The sequence below is a fragment of the Pinus tabuliformis genome, chromosome 1_2 (genome assembly GCF_031772625.1).
Source record: "Pinus tabuliformis cultivar Carrire ecotype Pingquan chromosome 1_2, CPIR1, whole genome shotgun sequence".
NCBI lineage: Eukaryota > Viridiplantae > Streptophyta > Pinopsida > Pinales > Pinaceae > Pinus > Pinus tabuliformis.
In genome coordinates, this window is record NC_142298.1 from 578,422,238 (window position 1) to 578,434,691 (window position 12,454).

Genomic DNA, 12,454 nt, shown 5'->3' on the forward strand with positions numbered 1-12,454 from the left:
TAAGCTCCAATAGCTCAATATCCATATCATACAGGACCTTCAAGAGAGGGTCGCTCCACGACTCCTAATCATTCTCGGAAAGTCAGGAGTTTGACCTTTCCCAGGGGCTTCATCAAAATATCGGCAACCTGCACATCAGTCCCAATGTGATGGAAATTTATTGGTCCTCGTTGTACCATATCTCGGATAAAGTGGTACCTGATGTCTATGTGCTTGGAGTGATCATGAAATATGAGATTCCCTCACAATCGGATCCCATTCTAGTTGTCACAGAGGATCACAGTAGTATCCAGCACATGTCCAAACAGCTCACTAAAGAGCTTCCCCAACCAGACAGCTTCACACAAGGCCATACTCGCAACTATGTATCCGGCCTCAGCAGTGCTCAAAGCAACCGACTTCTGCTTCCTGCTCATCCAGGATATCAAAGCAAAACCAAAAGAGAAACAGCACTCATAAGTGCTTTTGTGATCCACCACACTGCCTGCCCAATTAGTATCAGAGTAACCATGTAGCCTCACAGCTCTGACAGTGTATCTCAGTCCATGAGTGATTGTGCCCCAAAGATATCTCAAAAGATTCTTGGCACCAATCCAATGTGAGTGATGAGGCTCAACCACTATAGGCTCAACATGCTAACTGTAAAACATACATCTGGACAAGAGTTCACCAAGAACATTAGTGCTCCTATGAGTTGACGATACTCGGAAGCATTTCCTAATTCAGGTCCGGTAGCACTACCGCATAACCTTTTAAAGTTAAGTTCCATCAAGGTAGTCACAAGCTTGCAGTCCACCATTCCAAATTCGGAATCTAACTCCCTCTTACGTTTGTAAAAGAGAGGGTCTGCAGCTGTCAGAAAGAGGTCATCCATATAAGGCACTAATATGAGAGGTCTACCATCCACATATTTAAGGCAAAGGTTTGGATCGGCTTCATTGCTAGTGAATCTCAGCTTCATCAAATAGCTGTCAATCCTCCCACACCAAGCTCAGGGTGCTTGCTTCAAACCATAGAGAGCTTTCTTCAACCTGCAAATATGAGATTCCTGATCATGAACCTCAAACCCCTCGGGTTGTTCCACATCTATGGTCTTGTTATTACTTGTTAAGTTTTCCCTCAGTACATCTCAGACATATAACTTCATGCTCTTCTTTGAACTTAGGCATCCTTGTCACCCTCTGTCTCACATCGAGTAGGGCCTTACATTGAAGATGGGCAGACCTCTGGTGCCATTGAAGAGATGTGTCACACGACATGGTCCCCAATGGACTTCCTGCAACTTGATACAAAGTGCCAACCCTGAACCCAAGAGTAAAAGCATCTTTAAAAATCCCTTTCCAAACATGTACCTTTCCATTGATGAATGCCACCTTGTAACCTTTGTCTTCCATTGCCGAAATGGACACCAGGTTCTTCTTGAGATCAAGTACATATAGAACTTCTTGTAAATGAATCGTGTTAACCTAAGTCAATTGAAGGGTAACATTCCCTACACCCTTTACGAGATAGGTGGCATCGTTTCCAAGAATAATCTCCAAGTTTGTTTCCTTCTCTATTAGATTAGAGAAAGCTTCCTTGAATCCCGTGAAGTGCCTTGAAGCACCACTATCAATAAGCCAATTTCCCAAAGTGTCTGGAGGAAAGGAAGTGGAGAGAGATGAGATAAGATAATACACCTTTTCCTTATCAAAAACAACGTTTGATTCTTTATACCTGGAGTTCCTTGCTTTCTTGGAGGGGCGATAATTTTCTTGATGTCCTGCATTCCTTTTCCTTTGCCATAGTACCTATCATTCCTTCTATCATTGTTATTTAAGTTGCCCCTAGAATTATTGTGATCATCATCATGTGATGTGTCCCTTCTATTTGAACACTCCCTCGCATAGTGGCCAAACTTATTGCAAGCAAAGCATCTACCTTTCCTTCCTCCCTTAGATCTAGGCTTTCCATGGAAATGGCCCTTATACCTTGCATAGTTTCACCTTTTAGCATGAGCAGAGAAAGAAGTAGGGTTACTTTTGTTAGAGGGCATCTCTTGCTCTACCATCCTGATTTCTTCTTGAATGCATCTCGACATCAATTCTTCAAACCCTGGAATTTGATCATTATTGAGAATAGTGGTTCTAAATATATACCACTCGAGTGGGAGTCCTCCAAGGGTAGTGATAGTAAGTTCCCTGTCAGATATGATTTCTCCAATCGATAGAAGATCATTCTTGATCTCAGTGATCCTTAAGAAGTAGGATTGAATATCCTCGTCCTTGCCCTTCTTAATATCCTTCAACTTATTTTTGAGGAACAAAATTTGATTTGCATCACTAACCTTGAACATGCTTACCAATCTGTCATAGATCTCCTTGGAGGTGTTTAGATCGGAGATGTAAGCCACCAGACGCTTGTCAATGGAATCTCTGATAATCTTCTTCGCTTTGACTTCACCCTTGGTGTACTTGTTCTTTGTAGCAGCCAATGCATTTGATGGAGGCTCAGGGATTTTACCCTTCACATAATCCAGCACTTCTTGTTCTTCCAATGTCAGATCAAGAGACATCTTCCATCTGTGATAGTCAGACTTTTCATGAAGCTTGTCTTCAGCCGAGAAGTGGGATGAGGAACCCATTGAGCCTTTGACCTTTCCAACTGTCTTCGGTGATTGCTCTTTCACTCTTGCTTGCGCTTTGTCTTCACTTCACCTTTGATACCATGTAAATTTGCTTGCTAGCCAACTTGACAATTTGTCAAATAATACAAATAAATTCATATCTCCATAAATACATGTCATAATCGGATGATCTTTAGATCAATCCTACACCTCTCGGAGAGAGGAATCCAAGAAAAATATCAACTGCCATAAATAAGATGACCCACATGGAGTTTGGCCCTAGTTGCCAATTTTAACAAAGAGCATGTGGAGGCTCCTAGGTGCACATTCAGGGAGAGCACGCATCCTAAGAAGTTTCCAAACTACATGCACTGACGAATAGCATTCTTGAAGAGGCAAAAAACTAGGAGGTTTGGAGGAAAGCCATGGTAAAGGATGATGCATGGGACATTGTGCCAAGACCAGAAGGAAGGCAGTGCCAGGTGGTTCTTCCAAAAGTACCTTCCTCATTAAGAGGGAGTGTTGATGTTAGTAGCTCGAGCAAATACTTCCACAAAGGCCTAAGTGTCTAGGCATGTGGAAGTCGCATAATAGACCCTTAACATTCTGCCAAGACCAAAAGGAAGGCAGTTCCAGGTGGTTCTTCCAAAAGTACCCTTCTCATTAAGAGGAAGTGTTGATGTTAGTAGCTCGGGCAAGTACTTCCACAAAGGCCTAAGTGTCTAGGCATGTGGAAGTCGCATAATAGACCCTTAACCTTAGAAATTACTTTTAAGTATTGAAGTAAATGACTTGTATAAGATAAACTCAGTTGATCTAATGAAATACAAAGGTTATTTGCATGAGTAAATTAGATGAATCCCAATTGTCAATCTCAGGAGATGTTCATATCTAATCTCAACCATCAATCACTTTGGAGATTAGGGTTGTGTGGATTAGGTCAATAACACAAACTTTTAAAGGAAGGCCATGCTAAGGGAGAAGACGCACAAGACGCAATGAGAGTGAGATCTTAATGATTGAGTGGAGGACTTTCATTCAAATGTGCAGGGTTCGAGGAAGGTACAAGGGGCAGCAAGGGAGACCAGATAAGCCAGCAAGATCTGCAGAGGGTTTGATTAGCTAGATTAGTTCCAAGTTCTTGTTTTATATATTTTCCTTAATTAGCCATTATCCTAAGAAGGGAACCCTTGTGAGTTCTAAATTTAATAATTGAAGTGCTTATATGAACGGAAGAAATCTTGTGTATGTGTGATTGTGAGATTGGTATATAATTTGCTTCCACTGATTATAATTGTCTATTTTATGTGTTAAAATCTCAGCCATATTATTTAGTAGATCTAATCTGCTAGGAAGTATGTTGGGGTTAAAAAATTAGCAATACGCACACACACACACACATATATATAATATGATATTTTATAAAAAGAGCATCATATTGAAACTTTTAAATGATATTTTATAAAAAGAGCATTATATTGAAACTTTTAAAGAAAGCATAATGAATAAATGAGCAAGAACATTTAATGGGCAAACATAAATGACAAGCAATGTTCCACCATCACTTATGTTGGAACCCTTGGCATTAGAATGACACTCTATATCCTAATCTAGTTGTTGCCCCTACCTCTATCCTCTAGGGACATCAGTCAACAACATCCAATTTTGATGAACTGCCCAAATCAAGACTTCAAATATGGTAGAAAAAGCTTAACATCACTAATCAGTGATCTTGGCTTGGGTGAGGGGTACATATTTGTTGAAGTGACGAGAGAGGAGTTCAACAGTCAATGCCACCAACATTAGGGTACATACAGGGCTTGGTGCTCTTGATTAAATGCCAATCACATACCCTCATACATGATAGAATCTAATGGACAAACTGCAATCTACCAATCTTGAAATCCTACAAATTTTCAAGTCTGTCGAATTCAAAATGGGATATGAAATTCTACTTTCTCCATGTGAAATCTGATGAGGTTGGAACCACACTCAAACATCCTAGAACAATTAATGATAATGTTAGAAATTTATGTAAAAGTTGATCTTCTACTTTATCTTTCCTTTTCTATCATTTTATGATAGAAATTTAAAATTAGCAGTAATTACCAGCATTTTTGGTCAAACCTAATCAAAATCACCCAATTTGGATGAGGAAACCCATAAGCTGGGATTTTTGTACGTGCTTACAAATAGTGAAACATATTTCAAGCCATACAACAGACATTTCCAACATTTCAGGCCATTTTCATTCATGGTACAAACCCTCGTGCCATATTTCCTGCAACTTAGACTGAATATTGCAGCAGCAAAGATTGAAAGAATAAAAAGGGTTCCACCGTACAGAGAAAAATGTTAGAGTTTGACTTTATACATTTGGTCTTTTGCAGTTCTAGATCTCATGTTTTTGAAACTTTGCTTCTGCTTTTAGCTCTTAGAGCTAAGATATATATTTTTTCTCTTACAAGGTGACCCTAGCACTCTCACTTCATATCAACGCTGTTGTACTGAGCAGTCCCATTGACCTATTTTTGGTCATTTAACGGACATTAATAGAGTTAGATTCTTTTATCTTATCTGATAAACTTTGCATTACCATGGTCGAATTGAAAGTGCTTTCACCATAAGAGAAGATGACCAATTGCAATATGCATGATTTCATCCACACACAGCAGAAGAACGGGAAGAGAATAATCATTTCACACACCATGGACCATGTCGAAAATGCTTCTGTACAGCAATATATGCTGAGTGGAACATATCCCAATACTCGTTCCTTCCAAAAAGTATGTAAGCCTTTACGAGGTATTCATAAAACGAATCAACACCTGTAATTAACAACCATCATGATCCAAAATATAAAGTATGTAAGCCTTTAGGAGGTAGTCATAAAACAAATCAACACCTGTAATCAACAAGCATTCATCATGATCCAAGATACACCAAAATCCCATGTATCATTATCCCAGTTTTCAGAGCATCAGATAAAGCAATTGCACATAGAATTTGTATTCAATTAAGTAGCCTATGGTAAATGAAACTGCCTAACATACAAAAGCTGACCGAAGCCTAGCAAGACACTGTCATATAAAATGGCTTAAAATGCATAAAACTTGAAAACAAGTTATGTCCTTACAAAACTAAAACTTTGTTTCCCACAGGTACTTATCATCAGATAAATGGCTAAATTAAACGATACTAGGTTGTAAAAGATGAAGTTAGTTACTAAAGCTTAAACATTGTAACATCCCTAGGAAAATTTTATCCTTATGGTGCAATTCTTTCTTTGGGCTAGGGTTTCCAATAACAAATGACTGACTTGTGTCTGATAACAGTAGCACAATATTCATCAATTTATGGACAGTAAATGATGTATTTATTGAATGTACAAGGGACATACAAAAGAACTTCAACAACAGTTAATTTCACTAGCACAACAAATCAGAATTTATACCACACAAATAATTGATTTACCAGTTCATCAATCAATACAACAGGGTTATTCAACTTACAATTGCAACCTTATTCCTTGCTGCTCTAATAAAGCAGATGCATGCTACCTACAACACACTTACAGTCCTTTACCGCCCTTCAAAAAAGACCCCCTTCAGCCTTAAGAACCACCCACAGTACTTTGCTGTTCAACAGAGAGACCCTTTGCTGCCTCAACACCCTCGTTATCCCAGAGAGAGGGTTCCAACCAATGTTGAACGAAGCAGGGACGAAGTGGGGACGTTTCTTGGAAGTGGGGTCGCAGAAGTGTCATTTCCCAAAAATCTAGAAAGCAAAGCGTCTCGGAAGCTTCCCCACTTCCAAAAAACGTCCCCACTATAGATACCAAATACCAAATTAGTTGTAGAAGACATGAAAACATGCATATTTTTACATAAATCAAGATAGATATGGTATCCGTGATTCCGTTGTACATCAATGGTTAACTATTCGAACATTAACCAACTAGATTCTAGCAATTACAAACATACATCAAATTTTTAAGCATATCATAAAACATAAAACATTTAGAAGATAAAATCATCAAACATTCAAGTAACTTATCTAGCAAGTGAGCAATTGTCAACATGAGTCATGTCCAAAATTCAAATAATAATGTTTACAAAATAGGCCACTTGGCCACCACCAAGACTCAAGTACACACTGAACTAGGAAGAGTAAGACAAAAAAGTTCAAATTCACAACAAGACTACAAGTCTAATCTATGAAAAAAGTAGTAAATTGTGAATATATCTACTAATCTCTCCTCCTTCCACCACAAACAAGACGTGAGCCTCCACGTGGTGGAAATGAAGAAGATGTGAGATGGTGGCTCTGGAAGTTGTGGCAGTGGAACTGATGAAGATGAAGCCCCTGCTGTTGGTGTTGAAGCATGGAACCTGGGAACCAAGGGACTAGATGGGGGTGGCATCTCAACTCGATCATCATCATCTTGGATAAGAGCATCCTCCAATTGCTCTAATCGCAACACTCCATCCTCCAAATTGGGCTCCTTTGGATTTTTGTCCCAAACCTTAAGGTCTTTATTAGTCTTTGCATCATCACAATAATGGGACAACAATTGCAAGTTGTAGTGAACATAAACCAAGCTCTCTGCCCGATCTAAACTCAACCTATTCTTTTTAACACTGTGGATGAAAGAATAAGATCTCCAACACCTCTCTACAGAAGAAGTGTTTACCACCTGTGATACCACCCTCAATGCCAAAGTTTGCAGAAGTGGTGTAGCACCTCCATGCATGTTCGACCACTCAAGAGAAGATAAATTCTCTCAATCTCTAATTTCATGCATGCTCCCAAATGGACCAGTGCTAAGCGAATATTTGCTCAAATATTTCTGTAGCATGGCAAACTCCTCATTAGGGACTAATTTATCCAATGCTTTCATATAACCAGATAGAACCGCTGGATCTAAGTGTGGATTTCTCCTGCTTCCCCCCCCAGGCGTTGGTGTTGAAAGCATGATGGATGATAGTATTTAAGTGTTAGAACATATGTTAAGGCTAAGGCATGCAATGGAATGTTTAGCATATCCCATCATCTTTCCACCTTTGCACGAATATAATTGTACAAGGTGATATATCTAGGCTCAAAAATGTCTTTAATCTGCCCCAACATGTTATCTATTTGCTCATACACCTCCCCAATTATTGGCCAATCTGAATCTACAAACTTGATCATGTAATAAATTGGTTTGGTGAATTGCAAAACATGTTTAATCTATGAACAAAAGTGACTGTCAAGAATAGTGTCCTTGGCTACATTAGTGCCATCTCTATCTTGTTATTGCAAGTTTATGCAACTGTAACTTGGACTAAGTTCCATAAAAGTAGTTTACCATTGTATGCCCTGTGATTGTAAAAATTTCTAGTCTGAAATCCTATTGCAACAACTGGAAATTATTCTTCTAATTGTTAATTAATTTAACAATTTATTTGCTAAGCAAATACTAAATAAATCACACTGCAACCTTCACAAATAAAACTGTGGAAAATAATAGCATTAGAAACTGAGAAATATTCTAGCACACACACATAAAAATAGGGAGAGCGAATTATATTAAATGGTACACCACAAGCACAAAGAAACCAGACTATCTTTCCATCCAAATCATCCCTTCCAGTAACATTCAGAAAATCCCCTATTGTTCTTCTACTTCCAAAGGTTGCAGAAGTACCATGAGGAGATGAGCTACCAAATCTAGAGGTTGCACTTGATTCAGAATGAGTTTTTCGTTTCTTGTTTTTCTATTGTGCAGCTCCCACTATTTGGATGCATTTCCTTCTTTGTTCAGTCGACAGTTGAAACCTTTGGGAAAATTGCTATCCCCGCGACATCCTTTTTTCATCATTGTCCAACACCCCACAAAGATGCCTCCTCACACGGGTATATGAACCACTATATGGTTTTCCTCCATGACAACCACGAGGGCACAAAAACTTGTAGCTTCCACCACCTTTTCCCCCTTCAAGTTTGGTCACATAATTCCACAAGGGTGTCAATGCAGCTTTCCCCTCTAACATTTCAGTGTCCTCTTCATCCCCTTTCTCTTCAAACCCTTCCTCCTCATCATACATTGGGTCACTCACACAGGGACCATTATCCTCTTGTTGTTCTTCCCTTCTATTCCTACTCCCCTTTGCCATCATGAAAACCAAAAGTGGTGTTGAAGAAAGTGTAACTAGGTTGGGTCTTCATAAATGTAATTTTGATCTTTTTACTTGTAAAAGAAAGGAATTATTATTTTTTTCATTATCAAGAATGGGTTTCTTGCCCATTTGATAGGTCAAGCACATGTTTAAGTGTTTCTAAGAAAGTCAAAGAGTCAATGTAATTGTTGAAGACCCATGTGGGCATGTTACACTATGTAAATCTATGTATTAGAGTCAAAGAAATATGTCAAAAGAGATCCTCCAAAGCAAAGACAAGTCTCCTCTTCAAGTCAACTCAAGGAATGAATTTTTATGCACAAATGTCAAGTCAGCCTAAAAGGAGGGATAGACTCCTATATATAGGGCCATTCAACCTCACAATTAGATCATCAAGTGATCTATGGAATCATTGAAGAACAGAGACAAGAAAGAGGTGCGAAAAAGAGCAAGAAAGGTGCTTCTAGGGCAGCGAAGAAGACAAGAAAGAAATCTGAGTTTTTGGGACTGTTTTAAGGCTCTTTTCTGTCACACATGTGAAGGTAAGAGAGGACATTATGTTACTGCTACAAGTCAGCAATTGCACCTCTACAAGAAGATTCGATTGGGTGGAAAAGAGGCTCCAAATAGGCCTCCATCTCAAGCGAAGGAGGTCCCCCACCTAGCGAAGGAAAGAAGCAAGTGAAAGAGTTTATTTCAAGCCCTAGATCAGCCACACGTGCGAAGAAATCAAAGCAGCAATAAGGGTTAAGAGGATCAACCTCTAACCTCAAGGACAAACCTCAAGAAAGGCCCCATTCTCTAGCATTAGTATCAAGGAGAAGGAAGATTTCCAAGCGAGGTAAGAAGGAACGAAGGACACCAAAGAAGAGGTCTCTAAGGACACCTAGGGTTTCTGCATTTGCCGGAAAAAGAGTTATCAGTTGTTGGAAGAAGTGCGAAGGAAGAGATCAAGGTGCAAAGCAGAGGAAGGCATTGATTGAAGGACAAAAGGAAGAGAGACTGTGTCTTATGCTTGGAGGATCTACTGGTTAAGGGTCTAGGGTTTGGCAATTGTCAATTGAAGCTTCAATAAGAGAAATTTGCAAAACGGGTTTTCCTCTCTAGGAGAAAGAGGTTTTGCCCTAGCTAAGACCCAACATCTTGTGTTCTTATCTCCTTTTGTTTTGGTAACTATTTGATGAAGTAAGAGAACACACACTAATAATAATAAGACAAGATTGTGCTAATAAGAAAAGTAAAAAGTACTTCACAAATTGTTATCATCGTTAGAAGAATCTCACTATAACACAGATGCCCTAGATTCTTCAACATGGAATCAAACCTAAGGTGACACATCAAGGAAGGGCATCTCAAAAACACATAGAATATTGAAGCATCAAGATAAAGAAGCAAGAGCACACAAAGGTTGAAGCATTATATCTACAAGCAAGGGTTCCATCAAGAAGGACTACCAGCCTGGGACAAAAGAAAGAAGAAAACCTTCCATCTAAAGGCTTCTACAAGAAGGTTCATCCAAGAAGGGTTTACATCAAAGACTCGTCATCTTCAAAGAAAGGTACTCAGATCCAGACTCATCATTGAAGATCTCCATATCTACACATTGAGAAGTTTTCATCAACAAGCAAATCTATAACAAGGCCCGTTGAAGGAAGCATCTTGAAGAACTCCAAGATCCAAGAAGCTGAGACTTCATTCATCAAGGAAGCAGCAAGATATCCTCATCACTAACACTCTCAAGTAAGTAATTTTTTTAATGTCCTCTTCTGAAAATATCAAAATGTCCTTTTGCAAGGAAAGCAACAAATTGGTTGGGACGGCTAATTTCCTTGCATGGAAAAAGAGGATTGATCTACTTCTCAAAGAAAATGAACTTCTGGACTACATCAAAGGGACTGTCATTGTTCTTGCTAAGGAACAAACTCAAGCCCTAGCAAAGTATAATAAGGATGAAACAAGGGCTCAAACGATTCTAATAGAATCCATCAAAGACCCTCTCATTCCTTATGTTTCCAAACATGAAACATCTAAAGAAATTTATGATACGCTGATGGAGCTATTCTCAGTTAGTATAGCTGGAGAAGTGATATCGTTACGTAATGAACTATATAAAATGAAGATATCCAAGGAAGAAGGAATAGCTCCCTACTTCATGAAGGTCTCTAAGATGAGAGACCAGTTGCAAGAACTGGGAGAAGTTATGTCAGACAAAGAGATGACAATTGTGGCAACTTCACATCAAGCATATATGCCAAGAAGGGAGCTTCCCCGTTGAATGAACTTTGGTCTCTATGAAAAATTGAGGAGACTAGACTCAAAGCCAAAGATGATGTGGGATCAAAGGAGCAGGCATTTGCTACTATGGCCAAGAGAAAAGGGGAATTTGGCAAGTTTGGTCCACAGAGAAAGGTAAAAGAGATATGTCCAAAGTCTAATGCTTTGGCTGCCAAGAGTATGGACACTATAAGAGGGATTGTCCTAAGTTCAAGAAGGGCAACAATAAGAGAAAAAGAGAAGAAGCCCACATTACCCAAGAAGTGAAAGAAGAAGATAAGAAGCAGAAGAAGGAGGACCCTTCGGATCTCTGTTATGATTAAAATCAACTTCTTTACATAAGTTGTTAGGAATATAATTCATAACAAGTAAATAAATAAAATAAATGTAAATATTAAATAATCAAATATTGGTTATGTTAAATAGTCATTAAGTTAAGTGAAAAGACGTGTCTAAAAAGCATGCCCAATCACAAAAGGACAACTGCTTAGGTATATATGTGGGTCCTCATTGTAACATTTTACATCACATATACATTTTTATATATAATAAATTATTATTACAAAATACCTCTTGTGTATTTTTACTTTAAGTCAACAAGCTATCAATTTTTATGCTTCAGTGGTATCAGAGCCATGGCGCACAATATAATCATGCGAGTCTTTGAACGTTGTTCGCCGCACAATGTGCCATTATGTTCACATCCTGAATGCGTTGAGTAGTTTAGTGAAATTCAAGAAGCATTTCAGCGTTTAGAAAAATCATATGCAGAAGTTAAAGCATGTCAAAAGGAAATCGATAATAAGGAAAATGATCTAGATGATGATTCCAATGAAGCTTATACAGATCAAGATGAGGATTCAGATAAAGATGATCTTGATGTGAATGAGGATGATCTAGAACAAGATAATGATTCCGATGAAACTAATCTTGATATGGATGAGAGTGTTGCAGAAGATTCTCGAGCCAAAAATTCAGAAGGTAAGGTTGAAGATGTTACAGCTATGGCAAAAGTCAAGAGGGAAGAACAAGGCACTGAAGATGATACTCCCATTGAGGACACAGTCTCAAAAAGCGATGGTCTACCCTTGGAGGAAGAGAATGACTTCTTAGATATATTTAGAAGTGAAATTACGAAAGCATTCCATATTCGGCGAGTACCACATTTGGTTGATGCATCTCGAAATTTTCGATCGGTAGAGATATTGTTTCCTCTTCCGAAAAAGATGGAAGTGAGTTGGAACAGAGGAATAAGGGCACTCCTGAGAAATCGTGGAAAGAAACAACCACTAGGACTATTCAATGCATCAATGTCATGCTATGTTAACAACGTCTTGCAATGTCTCACTTACACTCCTCCATTGGCAATTATTGTTTGTAGAGAAAACATTTATCTACATGCACTAACTCTAAG

At 38.7% G+C, this 12,454-nt stretch overlaps 1 protein-coding gene across 6 annotated transcripts in view; it reads right to left on the bottom strand.

Moving 5' to 3' along the window:
* The window catches only part of LOC149206929 (Glycosyl hydrolase family 47 protein), a 309,288-nt gene that overhangs the window by 133,506 nt on the left and 163,328 nt on the right, over positions 1-12,454 (bottom strand). For all 6 annotated transcript variants that reach the window (XM_089395623.1, XM_089395621.1, XM_089395622.1 and 3 more), the window contains exon 9: positions 5,313-5,433. In XM_089395623.1, the coding sequence (XP_089251749.1) occupies positions 5,313-5,433 (121 nt within the window). The remainder of the gene's footprint in view (positions 1-5,312; positions 5,434-12,454) is intronic.